Source organism: Mustela putorius, unplaced genomic scaffold, assembly GCF_011764305.1.
Source record: "Mustela putorius furo isolate JIRA1106 unplaced genomic scaffold, ASM1176430v1.1 tig00537227_pilon_pilon_pilon, whole genome shotgun sequence".
Taxonomy (NCBI): Eukaryota; Metazoa; Chordata; class Mammalia; order Carnivora; family Mustelidae; genus Mustela; species Mustela putorius.
In genome coordinates, this window is record NW_025422368.1 from 33,550,308 (window position 1) to 33,573,271 (window position 22,964).

General features: G+C 36.6%; 1 protein-coding gene across 1 annotated transcript in view; it reads left to right on the forward strand.

The window, feature by feature from the left end:
* GUCY2C (guanylate cyclase 2C) overlaps positions 1-22,964 on the forward strand; it is a 131,322-nt gene that overhangs the window by 29,945 nt on the left and 78,413 nt on the right. The window contains exon 3 of the mRNA XM_045073420.1: positions 20,629-20,772. Within this exon, the coding sequence (XP_044929355.1) occupies positions 20,739-20,772 (34 nt within the window). The 5' untranslated portion in view covers positions 20,629-20,738. The remainder of the gene's footprint in view (positions 1-20,628; positions 20,773-22,964) is intronic.

Genomic DNA, 22,964 nt, shown 5'->3' on the forward strand with positions numbered 1-22,964 from the left:
GTTAAACTTTCAAGGACTAAATGAGTAATGGCTACGCATTCTGGAAATTCAATAAATAAGATTAAAAGTACAGAAATTTGCTAAGTAATTATTTGACTATCAGTTACTTTGCAGTGAAGTCTTTATAAATCTGTAAGTAAGGGAGAAAAGGATTACAGATGAGTAGAATTTTCTTCAAAATATATTATGGCCAATTAACTTGCTGGAAAAACACAACCAATAACTGTATTTTAGGAGAGTACTCTGCATTGAACTATATTTTTGACAGAGGACATGGGTATATATCGCTGTGCCTAATGAGTAAATTGAGACGAAATAAAAGAATCATACTGGAAATGGCAAAGGAAAAACAATTACCAATTAATATCACCAAACAACATAAACAAATAATCCAGGCCAGAATAATCATTTAAGGATTGTCCATGGTGACAGTGCAGTTTTACCTTCCAACCATTTCTTTCTGGGTCCTGGGGATACAAAGGCTTTCAGCTGTGGAGGAATGAAGGGAAGATAAGTGACTATGATCATTAGCAGGAGAATAAAGCTTCTGGTGTTTTGTGAAGGATTGGTCACAGGTCAGCAGAATGTGCTGGAAGCCCTTTGGAACTCAGTTCTGAGGATGCCAGGAAGCCCCTGAAGAAGATCACACACACACACAATATGAGGAAACTACAATGGCAGTAAGTCCAAAGTATACAAGGAAGAAAGTAGCTAGCTACTTTTTCTGAAACTAGGAGTATAGGAGGCATACAAATATGTAATTGGTGTGGAAACAAAATAAAATTTAAAGCTTGGATGCCTTTTAATTCTGTTTCTTACCTAATTGCTCTGGCTAGGAATCCCAATACTATGTTGCATAAGAGTGGTGAAAGTGGACACATTTGTCTTGTTCCTGATGTTAGAAGATCTTTCAGCTTTCACCACTGAATATGATGTTACTATAAGCTTGTCATATATGGCCTTTATTACATTGAGATATGTTCTTTGTGAACTTAATCTGTTGACAGTTTTAATCCTGAAAAGATGTTGAATTTTGTCAAATGCTTTTTCTGCATCTGCTGAGATGAACATAAGATGATTTTTTATTTTTCATTGTATCAGTATAATATTTATTGATTTGATGTGTTGAACTATCCTTGCATGTCAGGGATAAATCTCACTTGATCATGGGGTATGTGATCCTTTTAATATACTGTTGTTTTGTTAGTATTTTGTTGAAAAATTTTGCCTCTGTATTCACCAGGGATATTAGCCTATAGTTTGCTTTTCTTGTAGTATCCTTATCTGGCTTTGGTATCAGGGTAATGCTGGCTTTGTAATATAAGTTTTGAGTGTGTTCCCTCCTCTTCAATTTTTTTGGAAGAGTTTGAGCGTTCGTATTTATTTTTAAGTGTTTGGTAGAATTCACCAGTGAAAATCACCTGATTCTGGACTTTTCTTTCTTGGGAGGTTTTTGGTTACTGGTTTAATCTCCTTGTTAGTAGTTTATTCAGATTTTCTGTTTCTTCTGATTTGGTCTTATTAGGGTGTATGTTTCTAGTAATTTATCCTTTTAGGTTATCCAATTTGTTGGTATGTAATATTCATAGTAGTCTCTCTCTCTCTCTCTCTCTTTTTTTTTAAGATTTTATTTATTTGAGAGAGAGAGAAAGCATGAGAGGGGAGAAGGTCAGAGGGAGAAGCAGACTCCTTGCTGAGGAGGGAGCCCCATGCAGGACTCTATCCCAGGACTCCGGGATCATGACCTGAGCCAAAGGCAGTCACTTAACCAACTGAGCCACCCAGGTGCCCCATAGTAGTCTCTTAAAATCCTTTTTATTTCTGCAGTATCAGTTGTAACACCTCCTCTTTCTAATATCATTTCAGTCTTTCCTTATTCAGTGTAGCCAAAATTGTTGATTTTGTTTATCTTTTAAAAAAAAAAAACACCTCTTAATTTTATTGATCTTTTCTGTTTTTTTTTTTTTAATCTTTGTTATTTCCTTCCTTCTGCTAACTTTGGGCTTAGTTCCTTATTTTCTAGTTTCTTGAAGTGTAAAGTTAGGTTGTTGATTTGAGAGCTCTCTTTTTTTTAATATAGGCATCTATTACTATAAACTTCACTCTTAGATTAGCTTTTGCTGCATCTGTAAGTTTTGATATGTAGTGCTTCCATTTTCATTTGATTCAAGATATTTATGATTTAATTTTGATTTCTTCTTTGTCCCATTGGTTGCTCAGGAGTATGTTGTTTAAATTATACATATTTATGAATTTTCCAGTTTTCTTTATGTTCTCTATTTCTGGTTTCATACTGTTGTGGTTGGAGAAGACACTTGGTATGATCTGAATCTTTTTAAATTTGCTAAGATGTGTTTTGTGACCTAATATGATCTATCCTAGGGAATGCTGGATGGAATCTTCTATATTTGTCTTGTAGGTAACCTTTGATCTAAAGTATAGTTCAAGTCCAAAGTTTCCTTATTGCTCTTCTGTCTAGATGATCCATCCATTCTTAAAGTGGGGTACTGAAGTCCCCTACTATTATTGTATTATTGGCTATTTCTCCCTTCAAATCTGTTGGCATTTGCTTAATATATTTAGGTGTTCCAATGTTGTGTGCATATATGTTTATAGTTGTTAAGTCCTCTTGATGAATTGACCCCTTTATCATTATACAGTGACTCCTTTATCTCTTGGCAGCGTGACCTGAAGTTTATCTTGTCTGATAGAAATATAACTGCCTCTGTTCTGGTTTGGTTTCTATTTATATGGAATATCTTTTTCCATCCCTTCACTTTGAGTCTGTGTGTTTTTAAAGCTGAAAGGAGTCTCTTATTGGCAGAATATAGTTGGCTTTTCTTTGTTGTTACAATTTTTTTAGTCATGCTGTGCCTTTTGATTAGAGAAATCAACCCATTTACATTTAAAGTAATTATTGATAAGTAAAGTAATTATTGATAAGTAATTACTGATAAGTAATTACTAGTGTCATCTTATTAGTTGTTTTCTGGCTGTTTTCCAGTTCCCTTGTTTCTTTTTTCTTCTCTTCCTATCATTCTTTGTGATTTGATGTGGGGTTTCCTGACAGCACATGGGAGAATGAGGCACAAACAAGTCAGCTGCAAAAGAAAGGGGGGGGTGACAGTAGAAGAGACTGTCCCCCGAACAACCCTTCAGTCTCATATTTACTGGAAAGTAGGTACAACAAGCAAAGAAGCCGAAGTAGGTTACACATTGACCACAAGTCTTGTAGATAAGTAAGAAGACAGGCAAAACATGTCTGGTCACCTAGTATATAACCTGTAGTTGAGCAAGCCCAAACAAAAGGGATTGTCTGACTAACTGCAGGTGCTCTCTGGGGAAGGGGAGATATCAGAAAAATGAAGCATTCGGCATTCCACCCTGAGTGAACCAAGTGTTTCCAGCTGCTTGGCTTCAAGGACGTATATCATCGTCTCCCCCAGAGGCCTGTAGCTAGTACATGTTTTTCTTAAGGCTCTCTTTAAGCATGCTTGGTAACTAGTATAATTTATTATGGGTTATATTTTAAGAAATACGTTGTTCTGAAGGACGGTTACAATGATGATTTTATGTAGTAGTATGTTTTGACTACCTTCTCTTTATCTTTTGAGTATCTACTGTATGTTTTTGCTTTGTGGTTATTATGAGGTTTACGTAACATTTTAACATCATAACATAACATAGATATAAGAGCCTATTTTAAGCTAATAATAACTTTGATTACTTACAAAAATTCTGCCTTTTTACTCCCCCTTCATATTTTACATTTTTTGTCACAATTTGCATCCTTTTATATTGTATATCCATTAACAAATTATTATAGTCAGTTATTTTTAATACTTTTGTTTTTGACTTTTATACTAGAGTTAAGTGATTAACACACCATCATATTCAGGATTAGAGTATTCTAAATTTTGACATTATTCTTACTTTAACAGTGTTTCATATTTCAGCTTTTTTTTTTTCAAAGATTTTATTTATTTATTTGACAGAGAGAGATTACAAGTAGACAGAGAGGCAGGCAGAGAGAGAGAGAGGCAAGCAGGCTCCCTGCTGAGCAGAGAGCCCGATGCGGGACTCGATCCCAGGACGCTGAGATCATGACCCGAGCCGAAGGCAGCGGCTTAACCCACTGAGCCACCCAGGCGCCCCTCATATTTCAGCTTTAAAGACTCCTTTTGGCATTTCTTATAAGACTGGTCTAAGGGGGGACACCTGGGTGGCTCAGTTGGTTAAGCGACTGCCTTTGGCTCAGGTCATGATCCCAGTGTCCTGGGATCAAGTCCCACATCGGGCTCCTTGCTTGCTTGGCAGGGAGCCTGCTTCTCCCTCTGCCCCTGCCTGTGCTCTCTCTCGCTTCTCTCTCTATGATAAATAAATAAATAAAATCTTAAAAAAAAAAAAAAAAGACTGGTCTAAGGGTCATAAACTCCTTTTTTTTTTTTTTGCTTGTTTCTGAATATCTTTCTCTCTCCTTCATTTCTGAAGGACCACTTTGCTATGTAAGCTATTTTGTTTTGGCGGTTTTTTTTTTTTTCTTTCAGCACTTTGAATGTATCATCCCAATCTTTCCTGGCCTGAAAGGTTTCTGTTGAGAAATCCACTGAAAGCCTTATGGGCATTCCCTTGTATGTGACATTTTTTTTTTCTTTTGTATCTGACTTGTTTCACTTAGCAGAATATTTTTTTTTTAAATTTATTTCTTTTCAGCGTAACAGAATTCATTGTGTATGCACCACACCCAGTGCTCCATGCAATACGTGCCCTCCATAATACCCACCACCTGGCTCCCCCAACCTCCCACCCCCCTACCCCTTCAAAACCCTCAGATTGTTTATCAGAGTCTATAGTCTCTCATGGTTCATCTCCCCTTCAAATTTCCCTCAACTCCGTTCCCCTCTCCATCTCCCCATGTCCTCCATGATATTTGTTATGCTCCACAAATAAGTGAAACCATATGATAATTGACTCTCTCTGCTTGACTTTTATTTATTTCACTCAGCATAATCTCTTCCAGGCCTATCCATGTTGATACAGAAGTTGGGTATTCATCCTTTCTGATGGAGGCATAATACTCCATAGTGTATATGGACCACATCTTCCTTATCCATTCTTCCGTTGAAGGGTATCTTGGTTCTTTCCACAGTTTGGCAACCGTGGCCATTGCTGCTATGAACATTGGGGTACAGATGACCCTTCTTTTCACTACATCTGTATCTTTGGGGTAAATACCCAGTAGTGCAATGCAGGGTCATAGGGAAGCTCTATTATTAATTTCTTAAGGAATCTCCACACTGTTCTCCAAAGTGGCTGTACCAACTTGCATTCCCACCAACAGTGTAAGAGGGCCTAAGAGTATTTTTTCATTTCTCTTCACTGTCCATTTCCTCAGCTATCTCATTCATTCAGTATTTTCTTTCTTTTTTTTTGTATTTCCACCTTTCTTTTTTTTTTTTAGACTTTTATTTAGATTTTTATTGAGAGAGAAAGAGTGTGCCTACACACACATGCACTTGAGCAGATGGAAGAGCAGGGGGAAGGGGAGAGAGAGAATCTCAAGTGGACTCCAGCACTGAGGCCATCACAAGGCCTGATCCCATGATTCTGAGATCCCATGACCCTGAGATCATGACCTAAGCTGAAATGAATTGTCACACTCAACCAACTGAGCCACCCAGGGGCCCCTCTTCCATTTGTCTTTTTGTGTCTATAAAAGATTACATCAACCTAGGACTCTAAAATTTGAGTGAAGGGAAAAAATTCTTTACAGATTCCCTGCATTAGTTTGTTTTTTATGTTCTTGTTACTCAAATAAATGCCAACAATGAGATAGATTTACTTTCTATGCTCACATTTCTTACTTAAAAACTATAAAACTGAACAGAATTGATAAATTAATTACCAAAAGAACTATAAATCATATTTTTACAAAATTTAGGGGAACTGATAATGATGTTGTGCTAAAACTAAATCACAAATAGCAAAAAGATATGTTGCTTATTGTCCACTTGATTATTTGGCTTTACTTAGAACATTTCTTTCAGTCATTTTTATTTTCCTTTTTTAACTATGAACTTTTTAAAAAAAGACTGATCCATTATTTTGGAAGGTCAATTCATTTTCTAATACACATCAAAATGATTTAAGATACCACTGAATAAAAATAATTTGTTGTAACTTGAATATTGATACATGCAAAGGTAGCATTCATCTAGTATATCTGCTTGCTGTATAAATATTCTGTCAGGGGCACCTGGGTGGCTCGGTGGGTTAAGCCTCTGCCTTCAGCTCAGGTCATGATCTCAGGGTCCTGGGATCGAGCCCCACATCGGGCTCTCTGCACAATGGGGAGCCTGCTTACCCCTTCTCTCTGCCTGCCTCTCTGCCTACTTGTGATCTCTGTCTGTCGAATAAAGAAAAATCTTAAAAAAAAAAATTCTGCCGAGTTTTGGATGTGGTATTGTTCCTTCTGGGAAAAAAAGTTTTTTGACATAAGTAGAAAGGGAATTAAGGGTAGAAAGGTGAAATAAGGTAAACAGAAAAGTACCTAAATGTAAATATTAAAAGATCAGAAAAAGTTTAACTGGTAGTCACTGCTACTTTGAGAAGAGTGGTGATATTAGGGAAGGGGTAAAAGTTATTTTTACTTGTTCATCCATAGATGCTGCTCTAAACAGTCTTGAATTTATACATTGGCTTTTAATTTAAAATTACTAAAATCAAGAAAGAACTTAAAATTAACTCATTTTAGTCCTTCTGCATAGAAGACCACACTTCATTTTGCTAACAAGATCTAAACCTCTCCTTTAGTGACTGACTCTTCTACCAGCTCTAGATGTAAGCGAGGTATGTCAACTCTGTTCAGCCATAAATTTTACCTTTTCACGTGTCTTAAATTCGAACAATGTGAGGAATATAGATATTTTTATTTGTGTCCAAGGCAGGTGGCTTCATATAAAATTGATAGTAAAATCTAGATTGCTATGCTAGTCACACGGCGAGCTCTTTTTCTTTGTTTTTGCAGGGCATATGATACATGTTAGCAATCTCGACAATATCACTTTCACACTGTTGGAATGAAAGATATGCAGGAACCATAGAGGCAATGAAAGAGGCAATAATATTTTCAATTTACAACATCATGAGTTGAAACTTAAAATTTCCTATGTCAAGTGGGACTGAAATGTAGGGACATCATAAGATTTTTTTTCCTGTTTGATTTAATACCATATATTCATATTACTTTATTGATTTTTAGAAAAGATCCATTTGGAGAAACATAGCAATTCATAATTTGAGTGAGTGATGTAATTACCCAGAAGTATAGAACATTTCCCTTTTATGTTATTTGGTTTTTGGTTTATTTTTGGCTTATATATCCAGACATGGAACTTAAGAAGCTGGCAATTTGGAAACCCTAACAGTACAAACAAAACAAGTGCCCAAAAAAGTGCTCTCTATAGCTGGAGGACCAGGAAAGGGCAGCCTAGCAAGACAGAACATTTTTAGATGGTAAGTGCTCTATTCCAGCCAAAGTATCATAGAAAAACTATAACCTCACCTCACTCCTGCCACCAAAAAACCCCCAAAAATCGAGTAGGGAATCTAGATTTCCACCATTGTCAGGCTGTCAGGAGGCATGAGTGAACACCTAGACTTCTACCACCACTGAGGAGTAATAAGGCTGTGTTTCTCCCTTTCCCTGCCAGAGTGATGTTTAAGGAAGCCAGATAAAACAGAAGTCTCAATAAAATCCAGTGTCTCATAATATAATACCCAGATGTTCAAATTTCAAGAGAAAAATCACATCATACCAAGAACCAGAATGATCTCAAACTAAATGAAAAAGATAATCAATAGATGCCAACAATGAAAGGATAGAGATGTTAGAATCATCTGTCCAGTATTTTAAAGCAGCCACCATAATACTTCATGTAAAATTATGAACACACTTGAAACAAATTTAAAAATAAAACTTCATCAAAGAAATAGAAGGTATAAGAAAGAACTGCACAGATGATTTTTTGAGGACAGTGAAATTATTCTGTATACTACTATGTTGGTGGATACTTGTCACTGTACATTTGTCCAAACCTATAGAATGTATATCATCAAGAGTGAACCCTAACTTAAACAATAGATTTTGAGTAATAATAATGTGTAAGTTAGGTTCATCACTCATAACAAATGTACCACTCTGGTGTGATGTTGATAATGGAGAAGGCTATGCATGTGGTGAGGTGGAGGGGCTGTGGACAGATGGGAAATTGTTGTATTTTCTGCTCAATTTTTCTATGAACCTAAAATTGCTCTTAAAAAATAAGGCCTGCTGAAAGAACCAAATGTAAAATCTAGAACTAAAAATACATTAACAAATGTATTTTTACAATAACAAACAAATTCAGTGGGTAGGCAGAAAAGCAAAACATAGAGGACAAAGGAAAGGATCAATGATCTTGAAGACATCAATAGAAGCACCCAGTTTGAATAACAGAAAGACAATAGACAAGAAAAACAAACAGAACCTCAGGAACTTATAGGAATATAGCAAAAATCCAACATTCTTGTCATTAGAATCCCAAAAGGAAAAGAAAAAGGAGAGCTGAAAAAGTATTCAAAGAAATAATATCTGAAACTTCTCAAATTTGGCAAAAGACATAAACCAAAATTTAATAAGCTGAGTGAACTTTAAAGAGGTTAACCAAAAAAGAATTCTACCCAGGCACATTGAAGTCAAACTCCTGAACACTGAAAGACAAAAATTCTTTAAAACAGTGAGAGAGAGGGGCGCCTGGGTGGCTCAGTTGCTTAAGCCGCTGCCTTCGGCTCAGGTCATGATCTCAGGGTCCTGGGATTGAGTCCCGCATCGGCCTCTCTGCTCAGCAGGGAGCCTGCTTCCTCCTCTCTCTCTCTTTCTCTGCCTGCCTCTCTGCCTACTTGTGATCTCTGTCTGTCAAATAAAATAAATAAAATCTTAAAAAAAAAAAAAAACCAGTGAGAGAGAAATGACACCTTGTATTCAGGAGAAAATTCCGAAGACAGCACAATTTCACATCAGGAATTATGAAAGCCAGAAGAAAGTGGCACAACTTTCAAGTGCTGAAAAAAAAGAACAGACGACGCAGAATTGTAGCGAAAATACACTTAGGAATGAAGGGGAACTCAAGACATTCTCAAATTGAGGAACACTAGTAGAATTTGTCACCAGCAGACCCATTCTAAAATAATGACTCAAGAAGTTCTTTAAACTTAAAACAATTAAAGGAATCATGAAATATCACATGAGAAGAGAGAATATGGTAAGCAAAAATATGAATAATTACAATAGAGTTTTTTCTTTTAGGTTTCCTAAACTATGTTTGATGGTTGAAACAAAAATTATAACACTATGTAATTTGGTTCCAAATATATATGCAAAGTAAATATTTAAGATAATTATATTATGAATGGGGGAGGCTAAAAGAATTGTAAATGGGAGTGAGTTTTTGTTACTCACTTGAACTGATCAAACAGTTACATTAGTAAACTATGATAAGTTATTTGTAGGTAATACCTAGAGCAACCTGAAAAAAAGTTATACATAGAGATAAAAACTATAGATAAACCAAAATAGACTTCCACAAAACTTTCAAGAAACCCACAGAAATACAAGAGAAATAAAACACAAAAAATGAAAACAGAATAAGTAGAAAACAAACAAAAAAATGTCAGACATGAGCCCCAACATACCAGTAATTACATCAAAAGTAAATGGTCCAAATAAACAAATTAAAAGTAATCTGTGCAGAGTAGATCTGAAAATAGGACTTTGATATCTAAAAGAAACTCATTTTAAGTTTCTTTTAGTAAAGGTGTAGTTAGGTCTTTAAGTAAAGGTGTAGTTAGTTTGAAAGTAAAAGGATGCAAACATTTCTATCACACAAACATTAATTAAAAGAAACCATAAAGGATTATATTAATATCAGATAAAGTAAACTTCAGAGCCAAAAAAAAAACCCCAAAAACCCTGCCAGTGCTAGAGGAACATAGTATGATGATAAAAGTGCTAATCCACCAAGAAGACATATTAATGCTAAATGTGTTTGCACCACATAATAGAGCTGAAAAATATGTGCAGCAAAAACAAATGGAAAGGAAAGGGAAAACAATAACTAGAAATTTCAACATCCGTCCTTCAATAATTGTTAGAACAACTAGACAGAAAATTAGCAAAGATATGCAAGTCAATAGCACCATCACACAACAAGATCTTATCAACATTTATAGAACATACCACCCAACAACAACAACAAACATTACTTTCAAGTGTTCATGGGCCGTTAGACAAACTTCAAAATACTTTTTAAAATTTAAATCATACAGAGTATTTTTTCTGACTATTATGGAATCAAACTAAAAATCAATAGAAAGAAAACAAGAAAATCTCTAAACACTTGAAAACACTTCTACATGGTTGTATCTCAAAATGGAAACCTCAAGGAAATTTAAAAATGCATTGAATTGTTAAAAAATGAAAATATATCAATTTATGGGATATACTAAAGCATTACTAAAAGGGAAACCTATAAGATTAAATGAATACATTAGAAAAGAGGGGAAGTCTCCAGTAAAAAAGCTTTCACATGGAAAAAGAAGAGCAAAGTAAATTCAAAGCAGGTGGATAAAAAAAAAAAAAAAAACCAAGAATAAGAGCAATAAATGAATGAAATTAAAAACAGAATAGTACAGAAATCAAGGTAACAATTATTGAAAAGATCAATAAAATTGATAAAACTCTAGCAAGACTCATAAAAAAAAAGAGAAAATACAAATTACTAGTATCAAAAATGAAATAGGGGATAGCACTCCAGATTCTGCACACACACTACAAGAGTAGTAAGTTTTATTTTTCTAATAAAAGGGGTTTGAGGGGTGCCTGGGTGGCTTAGTTGTTAAGTGGCCATTTTTGACTCAGGGTCCTGGGATCAAGCCCTGTGCTGAGTGAGCTCCCTGCTCAGCAGGGAGCCTGCTTCTCCCTCTCTGCCTGCTGTTTCCCCTACTTGTGCTCTCTTTGTCAAATAAATACATAAAATCTTTAAAAAGAAAAAAAAATAAAAGAGGGGTTTAAAAACATGATAAACTGCTAAAACTTATTTAGTAAATTAGGGGGGAAAAGCTAAACCTTAGAGAAATTAAAATACAGCTCCTAAAGTTAAACTCTTAATGTACAGATTAAGCAGTCTTTGGCATAGCTGAAAAAAGATTTGGAGAGCTATAAGATGAATTTGAAGAAATTACCCAGAATGCAGTACAGATATGGAAAAATAAAACAATATGAGAGTGGTATTAAGAACTATAGAAACTAGGGGCACCTGGGTGGCTCAGTGGGTTAAGCCTCTGCCTTCAACTCAGGTCATGATCTCAGGGTCCTGGGATCGAGCCCCACATCGTGCTCTCTGCTCATCAGGGAGCCTGCTTCCCTTCCTCTCTCTCTTCCTGCCTCTCTGTCTGCTTGTGATCTCACTCTGTCAAAAAAATAAATAAAATCTTAAAAAAAAAAAAAGAACTATAGAAACTAAAATAAGAAGGTATACCTCTAATAGAACTTTTAAAAAAAGGAAGAATAGAGAGAATGAGAATATTTGAAGAGCTACTGCTTAGGACAATCCAGGAATGATCAAAGAAACCAATGCTCCTAATCAGAATTATCAATGAATCCCAAATAGAAAAACAAAAAGGAATAGCCTGAAACTTTGTGGTAGAACTGTAGAACCCAAAAGACAAAAAGATGGTTTTTAAAAACCTTTAGAAAGAAAATTTTAAAAAGAATCATGATTGGGATGCTTGGGTGACTCAGTTGGTTGGACATCCAACTCTTGGTTTAGGCTCAGATCATGATCTCAGGGTGGTGGGATTTGGGATTGAGCCCCACAGGGGAATCAACATAAAGTCTGCTGGAGATTTTTTCCCTTTCCCTCTCCCCCTACCACTGCTTCTCCCTCTGCTTTTGCTCTCTCTCTCTCTCTCTCTCAAATAAATAAATAAAGTCTAAAAAAAAAAAAAAGAATCATGATTAGACAGATGAATTCTTGACAAGATCAATGGAAGTCAGACAGGAGACTTCAGAGTCCTGTCACCCTAAAATTGTATAGCTTGTGAATTTTTTTAAACATCTAAAAAGATTCTTAATATAACTTTTTAAAAAAGATTTTATTCATTTATTTGAGAGAGGGCAAGAGAGAGAACACGAGCAGGGGGGAGGCAGAGGATGAGGGAGAAGCAGAGTCCCCACTGAGCAGGGAGCCCAATGTGAGACTGGATCCCAAGGACCCGGGTTGCTTAACCGACTGAGCCACCCAGGTACCTCTTAACATATCTCTTAATAAGAGCAATGTGATTAGAACTCTACTGAAATATAATTTCTCACCTATTAAGTAACCCAAAGTCTAAAAGTTGAACAACAGATTCTGTATGGGGGCTATGAAGAACCAGGTACTCTCGCATATTCCAGGGGTTATTGCCTCACATGACCTAAGGCCAAGATAGGTAATCCAGCAACATCTACTAGAACTATAGCTTCCATTTACTCTTTGACCCAAGTATCTCCCTTCTGGGAATCTTTTTCTCATAAGCACTTATACAACTGTGCAATAACACATGCACGTCACTCTGTAGTGATATTTCTAATAGACAGAGATGGGAAATCCATGTTCATAATATAGGAGACTGGCTCATACAATATAAATGAAAAATCTACAGGATGAAATACTGTGCAGCTGTTTTAAAAATAAGAATGAAGAAGCTGTCTATGTGCAGATGTGGAAATACTTCTAGGATTTTTACAATTAAGTGATGTCAGTAGATAAGAAAGTAGGTTAAATAAGAATATATATATATTTATATTCAGTATATATATTCATAATATAATACATATACATATGCATTTTAAAACCTGAGATAATTAAAGTAAAACTAACAAAAATTGTTACCTATGAAAGATGAATGGAACAGAATAGAGGGAGACAATGATTAGAATCAAGTTATATAGATCATTTTAATATTTTATTGCTTGTTTCATATTGATTTGTAGATGTTTGGGGTTTTTTTAAGAGAGGGTGATGTAATCTCCTTGCTGAGCAGGGCTTGACGTTGGGTTTCATCCCAGGACCTTGGGATCATGACCTAAGCTGAAGGCAGATGCTTAACCAACTGAGCTGCCCAGGCACCTGTGTTTGTAGATGTTTTAAGGTAATCTGCACATATTAATCTTTTGGCAATTACACATAGTACAGTTAGTTCTCTGAGTTGTATTTTCACTCCCATTAGAGTGTACTTGATGAGTAGAAGTTCTTAATTCTATTGCAGAAGGGGAAATCTAGCTATCCCTTTGTTATTTTTACATTTTTGAGTTTGTTTTACAAAACATAACTTCCATAAACATTTAAAAACAGATCATTCCCATCTTATACAAACTCTTTCAAAGAATAAAAAGAGAAATAATGTCTCAACTCATGAGATTCTTAACAATGTTGACACCCCAAACCAGATAAAAATAGTCCTTTCTCATATGAAGGTTAATTACAGACCAGTATCACTCAAGACATGGCTGCAAAAATCCAAGTACAATATCAGCAAACCAAATCTCACAATCTGTAAAGAAGAAAATAAATATATTATGACCTAGGGGGATATATTCCAGGAATGCAAATATTGCAGGAAAATTGAACATGATAAACTATGCTGATAATTTTCTCATTAAAAAATAAAAGTAGAAAAAGTACTTGATCATCTCAATAGATGCAGAAACATAATACAATTAAAGCATTGCTTTATGATTAAAAACTTGGAAAACTTGTAATATAAGAAAATATCACTAACATGATAAAAGAATTTAAATAAAATAAATCAAAACTAAATCCTCTGAGTAAACATCACACTTAGTGATGAAATGTTAAAAAGCATTATCTTTAAAATAAAAAACAATGCAATATGTATACTGTCGGGTAAAAACAGGAAATAAGAAAGGAGGGGAAATCATATAAAAATTGCCTTACCTTCCCACATAGGCAAACTAAAATGCACAATCTATCTCCCCACTCCAGTTTAAAACAACATAATAAGAAAAGAAAAAAGAGAAAAATATTATTTAGTTAACAATGTTTTCACATACAGAAAATTTATTTTATCAACTACATTAATTAGTATGTAATAAGAGTTTAGCAAGGTTGTCAGATATAAGATCAATATATAATATATATAAGATCAATATAAAATAATTTTTTTTTAAAGATCTTATTTATTTATTTGACAGACAGAACACAAGTAGGCAGAGAGGCAGGCAGAGACAGAGAGAATGGGGAAGCAGACTCCCCACCGAGCAGAGAGCCTGACACGGGGCTGGATCCCAGGACCCTGGGATCATGACCTGAGCTGAAGGCAAGAGGCTTTAACCCACTGAGCCACCTAGGGGCTCCAAAACCTTTTAATTTCTAACCACAAACAATTACAGATTTAAATATGATTTGCTATTTACTTACAATTAGCAAATATATACAAGTTATGAATAATTATAATGTATGATATTCTTGTGTATATAATTATAAAACTTCACTTAGATACATCCATAAAGATAGAAATAAAAGGACAGACTAACCATGTTCTTGAATAAGAAGTCTCTTTATAGTAAAGATTTCAGATATTCCTGTTTGATTATGTTCATAGTTTTTAACCTTTACAGAAGAAATTTTTTTTTAACGAGTAAAGAGGTGTATATTAAGTGTCTTTCTATCATCATCTATATCCTAAAATATTTTGCACTTCACCCAAGTGTAACAATGAGAAGGGGAAAATAGAAGAATATAAGTTCTATATTTGTTTGAAGGCAATATGAAAGTCTGATTGTAATCATTTAAAAATGGGAAATAGGAGATTATAGTCATCAAGAAATTAATATTGAAAACTACAATAAACTAACTTTATATGACTTTGTACTTTTCAAATTACCGCCAAGTCCACCCTTTTAATTCCTCAGAGTCCTTTAAAAGATCTGTTTTTTAAATAAATGTTTACCAAAGTATGACTACATTGTTTGAGGAGATGGAAATAGAGAAATGAGTAAGAGATTAATTCCTTGAATTAACAGAGCTTAAATTCTAGTGGGGGAAGCAAATTAATTCATTAACAAGATAGTATTAAATAATTAAATGGTTATAACTCATAAAGAAAATAAAGCAAGGTGATATAATGGAGAATAACTAAGGGAAAGAGATATCTTTTAAACGGAGTAATCAAAAGAAATGCCTCTAGGAGGTGCCATTTGAGCTGTAATCTGTTAACAGTAGGGACACCATCTTGTGAAGAGCTGCCTGCAGAGGGAACAGCTGATGCCAAGGCCCTCAAGTGGGTGAAGTGATAGGAAATGAGACCCGCAACGTGGCAAGAGGATTATCACATAGAGTAGTGGTTCTCAAAGTCTGGTGCATTTGGGTAGGGGTCCACACGATACTTTAAGGGGTCAGCAAAGGGAAAACTATTTTCATAAGAATACTAAGATGACAGGGCGGCTGGGTGGCTCAGTGGGTTAAGCCTCTGCCTTCGGCTCAGGTCATGATCTCAGGATCCTGGGATCGAGCCCCACATCGGGCTCTCTGCACAGTGGGGAGTCTGCTTCCCCTCTCTCTGCCTACTTGTGATCTCTCTCTGTTACATGAAGAAATAAAAAATCTTAAAAAAAAAAAAAGAATACTAAGATGACATTTGCCTTTTTGTCTTTTTCTCTTCTGTTGATATTAGTGTTAATAGCTCAGAAACAACAGTAGGTAAGACTACTGTACCTCAACACAAATCCCCAAATGATACTAGTGGTCATTGCATTCTTCACTCACCACATATCATTTGTGTGACCGAGTTGCAAGCTGAACTACTCACCTTTTTGTGGAAACCATTTGTATTTGAAAGAAAAATTATGATTATTCAGACTTGGGGTTTAGCAGACGTTTTCTCAAAAAGTAAATCCAATGAGCTTGTCACCTTAAGAACACACTGACAGTATTTGTTACCACTGATGAAATTTGAGCACACAAGTGAAAATTAAAATTTTGGAAAACTTGGATCAGCTACTATGAGCTTGACATCTTCCTGATTCTGACTTTTCTAATGAGATCAAGGATGATATAACAAATGTGATATATTTTTTAAAGATTTTATTTATTTATTTATTTGACACAGAGAGAGAGAGATCACAAGTAGGCAGAGAGGCAGGCAGAGAGAGAAGGGGAAGTAGGCTCCCTGCTGAGCAGAGAGCCCGATGCGGGGCTCCATCCCAGAACCCTGAGATGATGACATGAGCCGAAGGCAGAGGCCTAACCCACTGAGGCACCCAGGTGACACCAAATGTGATATTTTGATATTGAAATGTGATAATGAAATGTGTTAACATTTGAAAGATCTGCATGAGTATAAACAATATTTTCCAAATTAACTGATACATGATATATATGATAGCCCAATAGATTTTAATATATAAGAATATGAATGTACCTTGATATGGTTCAAGATTTCAAACTGCAATGAACATTTAAGAACTGTTACTTGTCAGGGATGCCTGTGTGGGTCAGTCGAGTGTCCAGCTCTACCTCTGAAACTAGTAATACACTATATGTTAATTAAATATGTTAATTAAATAAATAAATAGAGTTGAATGCTTAACTTACTGAACCACCCAGGCACTCCAAGAAATAAATTTCTGTTGCTTATAAAAAAGAAGAAATGAATCCAGCTGTCTTCTATTAAAAGATTTACAAAAATATAAAACAATGCCATAATTCCCATCAACTTTTTTTGGTTTTAGAAAATACAGTTTTTTCCATTAAAATATATTGATGCTTAAATGTAATGGGTTGAGGGCCTGGGTGACTCAATTGGTTGGGCCACTGCCTTCAGCTACCATCATGATCCCGGAGTCCCACATCGGGCTCCGAGCATCACAGGGAGTCTGCTTCTCCCTCTGACCTTCTCGCCTCTCATGCTCTCTCTCTCACATAAATAAATAAAATCTTTTTTAAAAAAAGAAAAAGAATGGGTTTAAAGTTATTATTTGTAATTAAACTTATTTAGGTTTTCTTTTTTAATTTTATTTTCTAATATAATTAACAAACAGAGTTGTATTAGTTTCAGGTATACAATACAGTGATTCAGCAATTCTGTGCATTTCTAAGTGTTCATCAAGATAAGTGTACTCTTAATCCCCTTGCCTCTTTTCATCCATCCTCCCACCTACCTCCCCTTCGTAACCACCAGTTTGTTATTTGTATTTAAGAGTCTGGGGGTACCTGGGTGGTTCAGTTGGTTAAGTATCTGCCTTTGGCTCCGGTCGTGATCTCAGGGTCTCGGGATAGAGCCCTGCATCGGGCTCCCTGCCCAGTGGCAAGCCTGCTTCTCCCTCTCCCTCTGCCTGCTACTCCCCCTGCATGTGCTCTCTCTGTCTCTCTCTCATTGTGTCAAATAAATAAAATCTTTAAAAAAAAAAAAGAGATTCTTATATTTAGGAGTCTGTTTTTTAGTGTTTCTTTATTGTTTGTTTTGTTTCTTAAATGCCACATATGTGGTGGCTCAATCAGATAAGTATCCGACTCTTGGTTTCTGCTCAGGTCATGATCTCAGGGTCGTGAGACAGAGCCCCAAGTCAGGCTCCATGCTCAGTGCTGACTGCTTGAGATTCTCTCTCTCCCTTCCCCAAATTCTCTCCAAAATAAATAAATAATTTTTTTTTAAGGTTCCATATATGAGTGAAATCATATGGCATTTGTCTTTCTCTGACTTATTTCACTTAGCAATTTACTCTCTAGGTCTTCTGCAAATGGCAAGATTTCATTCTTTTTTATGACTGAATAATATTCTATTTTTCCTATATAAAACTGTATTTTATAGCTATACCATATATATATAATGTATATTTATGTACCTATTTATCTATTGATGGATACTTTGGTTGCTTCCACAACTTGACTAAATTCTAAATTCTTTCTTTGTTATTTGAGTTGGTGTAATTTCTTGCCCCGCAGTCAGCTCCCAACTTCCAGTCTCCATTAATAGGCTCAGAGGAGAAAGACTTTTGCCTGTGGAGTGTGGCAAAATCCATCCAAATTCTGGCTCTATCACTTAGCACATGTGTAATCTTGGACCCAAAGAGCTTCCTTCTTCCACAAAATAAAGATAATAAAATCTCCAAAATAATGATTGGTGTGTCAATTAAATAATGACTATAAACAGGACACTTGGAGTAGCAAGTGCCCAGTAGGTGCTCAGTGAAAGGAAGTTGTTAATTCTTATGCCACTTAAGCTTCCTCCCTCTTATATTTCAGTGACCCTCCCATGATTTTTCAGGCTTTTTTATTCAAGCCCAATAATATCTATGTTAAATATAGATATGCTATTTGTTGTCTGCCTCACATAGAGAAATCTTTTAAGTGAACACTTATCAGGAAATGAGGCAAAGCTTGGTTTGATGAAGTCCAGTTCTGTCCCCTGCCCCCTATTTTCATGCTTTTCTTCTGTTCATCTTTCCTGAGCTTCTATCCTAGGTCCTCAATCCTCCCCATCCTTCACTATGCTTTTCACATGTTCCACTGGGGCATTTCTTGTTCTTCATCTGCATATACCATTTTAGGAATCCCTCAATTTGAACAGGGAGAATTTGAAACTTGTATCTCAACTGCTGTCATCTCTGACTCCCTTTTTAAAGTTAAACTCAAGTTTCCATCAGCAGCACCACACGCATTATATGACAATAAATAACACCAAGAAGACTGACACCAGAAACTCGACTGACTTCCATTTCCTCATAATAAAATCCAAACCTCTTGCCTCATCGTTACCATTCCTGCTAATTTCATGTTTATGTTTCCATCTACCCCTTAAAGCTCTCGCTCTAAAATTTTCCCAAGAATTCTCACAGTCCCACATTCCCATCATGAGTGTGATTGTATTTTCTTTCCAGACAAATCTACAGCTTTGTACTTTGTTTTGTTGACTCAGCTTCTGCTTCTCTGGGAAAAACCTCACACACTCTTGCTTATTTCACTGGGATGTTGTGGGTGATGGCTGTAAATGGGCTTGGCTTTTTTCTCATGTCTATTTTATACCCTTACTTATCAGGGTCATTTAATCACTGTCTAGATCTCTGAGAATTTAAAAGCCTATAAAGATGTTTGAGACCAGAGAGAAAAGAATCTTGGCTCTGAAATACAAAAATAAAATAACTGTAAAGTCAAAACTGATATTTTATATTTTATTCCAGTAGCAAAACTATAAAAGTTCTTTCAAGTTTCAAAAGAAAAATCGTATGTGTGCGATGTGCTTCCATTTAGTACACTTGATATGTTCTGTCTTTGGGCAATTGATTTTTTTTTTTTAATTTATTTGACAGACAGAGATCACAAGTAGGTGGCAGAGAGGCAGGCAGAGAGAGAGAGGGAGGGAGGAGGAAGCAGGCTCCCTGCCGAGCAGAGAGCCTGATGCGGGGCTCAATCCCAGGACCCTGAGATCATGAACCAAGCCAAAGGCAGAGGCTTTAACTCACTGAGCCACCCAGGCGCCCCAGGGGCAACTGATTTTTGCAATCTTAAAGCATTAAGAAGAATTTTTCCCCTCTTATCTTCTTACCACTTTGAATCCAGTCCTATTTCATCAGGCATTTGTTGATGAACAAATCCTTCAAATTTTGCCCAATTTTAAACATTTAACAAATTAATTTTTCCTCCTATATAACATGAAAAGAAATATCTACCACTCTACATTTCAGAACTTGTTTCTTTCTTTCAGATATATCCTGGTTCACTGTAAATATATTTCAGGCAATAAAGAAGTCTATCTACATAAACGTAGTCGATTTCCAAATATTTGCTTTAGGGATCATTTCTAAACCACATCTGGGCATATCATCATTTCTTGGACACAATTGAAGTTTCTTTTCACTATCATATTTTTTTTCTAATATAGTGAAGCTGGCATATGCTTAACTATTTCAGTTAAGTTCAGTTAAACACGATTTTAATTGAAGTGAGAGAAGCAATACCTGCTGTGCACAGAAGTGACGCAAAGGGAAGATTAATCAGTTCTGCTGTTTAGAGAAGGGCATTTGGAATAACAATAACCAACAGCTGTTGAGGACCTAGGGTGTGATAAGCACTTTATAATACCATTTTCTAATTTATTTAACCTAAACTTCTCCACACTGGAATCTGCAAAGTTCACAGCAACAGTAGTAAGTTAATTTTTACTTATTGTTGCTCCCATGTTTCTGAAAATTGCTGGGCATGCCTTGCATATTGTCCAGTAAGCCTACTTATGTTGCGTATTGCTATAGGTGCACAATGTATGAGGGTCCCTAGTGGGTCCTGGCCTCTGGCAGGTACAATTTGCTAACACACAGAAGTCCCCACCCAGGTGCTGCCACAGCTCCAGCAGGCCCTGACACAACCATCCAGGATCCCCAGAGTCCTCGAGCGGTGTGTCCATCTTGACCAAGTGTGGAATAGCATCCCTTTCCAGTATGTGACGGAGTCTATTACGGGGCCGCTAGGAAATGATAACTCAAGCTGAATATTCTGCTAACTGTCACATTGCTCTTTCACTTTTTCATTCCAGGCCTTTTTCTCTCCTGAACTAAAACATGTATTTATGGGCCGGTGCAGAATCAGATTTGAATAATATGGCCACTAAGCTCTATGGTTCAGTGATGGGCAGTGTCCCTGAGAATGAATTACCCCCAACGTGGCTCTTCAATACCAGGTAAGTGGATATTGTTTGGGCAGATCCCATCAATCATCTGGCACAGTGATCCATGTCCAGATTCCAGCAAGGGTCCCCGCTAGGCTTATTGGCTGGAAGAGAAATTTAATTTATTTTAGAAATGAGAAAAACAAGGATCAGCAAATGTAGATTATCTGCCTGAGCTCATAGGCTTAGGAAATAACCAAAACAAGATTCAAAATCCAGCCCCAAGTTTTGTGGGTTTAGGGGGGTTTTGTTTAAGAATATCAAATTACTTCCTGGAACTCAAGCTCTTCTTTATCTCAGATATACCATTCTGTTCTTTAAATGCTTTTCCTGCCTTTCCAACCACCTGCTAAGGGAGCACCAATAAATAAAACCATCTCTGTTTATGAGGAGTTTACACTTCAGGGAACTGATCACTGTCTTCTTTCCTTCTTTCCCAAGCTATTATTTTAACCCATATAACAATGAGAAAGTACTCCCTCAGCCACCCCAGGGAGAAAAAACAAGAGTAATACCTGACTTCTCTATAGGAAAATACAGCGTTCCTTTTTCAGGACTGACACATCAGCCCAGCCAACCCCTCTTTGGCAGCCTAGGAAATGGACTGTGCCCTTTTTTGTCTGTTGTGTTTGAGGTAAGAGAAGACAAATCAAGCCATTTCTGGAAGGTAGACAACGTGATTACAGCCGAGAAACACGACTACTACTGACTCCAACATTTACCTCCCGTTCATAGTATACAGACACAGCCACCTGGAGGGACCCAAGAGTCACAAGGAAATTGAACAGATTCCTAACTACTCCTGGCAAGTGTGTAACCATCACCTACGCCAGCCCTTCCTGAGCGCCAAGGAATACTGTACAACATGGTCTTAGGAAGGTGGCAGAGGAAACATTGCTCAAGGATTAAATAGAGTTTCTCTTAGGATGGGGTAGGGGGAATAACGCAGGAAAGGACTCTGATAAGAAAAAGAAATGTACTTGTCAGCCTGACCCATCTCAAGCTCTGGTGCTAACTTGGGAGATGCAGCCCTGGTCTGTGATAGTGATTCAGGGATCACCCTACCTTGTGACCTAGATAAGGTTCCTCTGAATCTCATTCCATTCTGGTAGAAAGTCTAAAAATCCTCCCCAGTGTTGTGGTAAATCCTGAAGTCTTGAGTTACCGTGATCATCTCTGACTTCAGACTCCTGCATCAGCAGATCACCCAGACATCCTGTTTCTGTCCTTACCCTGTCAGTCTGGATGCAGATCCAAGCACCTTTCCGTAATTCCCACAAAGCAGACAAGCGGTGGATGGCACAGAATTGACTGAAGTTTTGGGTTTTCAGTTTTAGATTCCCACTAGCATACGGTGATCCCAAAGGCAGACATTTGGTCTTGCGTACTATAATTTTGAAAACAACAAGAGAACGCTCAGAGAGAGTCAGCTGCATGGATAAAGTGAGGCATCTTGTCTTCAAGGAAAACACAAGCAACTTCTATTTATGTTATACATCTTTGTTCTTACAAGTCTTTAGCCTCATCCCACTAGGCCTTTCTCACTGGCCCCTTTTTCCTGTATCACTTCCAGCTGTGAGCCGTTCTTCCTGTTCCTCTTCCCGTCTCTCCTCCTCACTCCCTTTTTCCTGGATTGGCGCTGGGGAATTCAAACTTTCTGCATCTTATTATAGAAAGCAATTTGTGGGGTGCCTGGGTGGTTCAGTGGGTTAAAGCCTCTGCCTTCGACTCAGGTCATAATCTCAGGGTCCTGGGATCAAGCCTCTGCTCAGCAGGGAGCCTGCTTCCTCCTCTCTCTCTGCCTGCCTCTCTGCCTACTTGTGATCTCTGGCTGTCAAATAAATAAATAAAATATTTAAAAAAAAAAAAAAGAAAAGAAAAGAAAGCAATTTGTATTCCCCTCTAATTCCCATGGTTTACATATCCAAAACCACTTGAGTACTCAGCAAAACCTCTTAGCCTTTTTGCTACCTAATACATCTTGGCATTATGTTATCCTGTGTGAACAAGACCAGGAAGTATTTGCTTTGCAGGGGAAAAAAAAAAAATCAGTGAAGGCAGGAATCATTTAAAAGTATATATTTACACCTTAAATTTTTAAATTTTTAATTTTATGTCAAAGCATATTCACGTTCACTTATTCGCCAGTTGGTTAACATTAGGCCAAGGACTTCTCTTGGAGCAGGAGTCCTCTTGATTGGAGC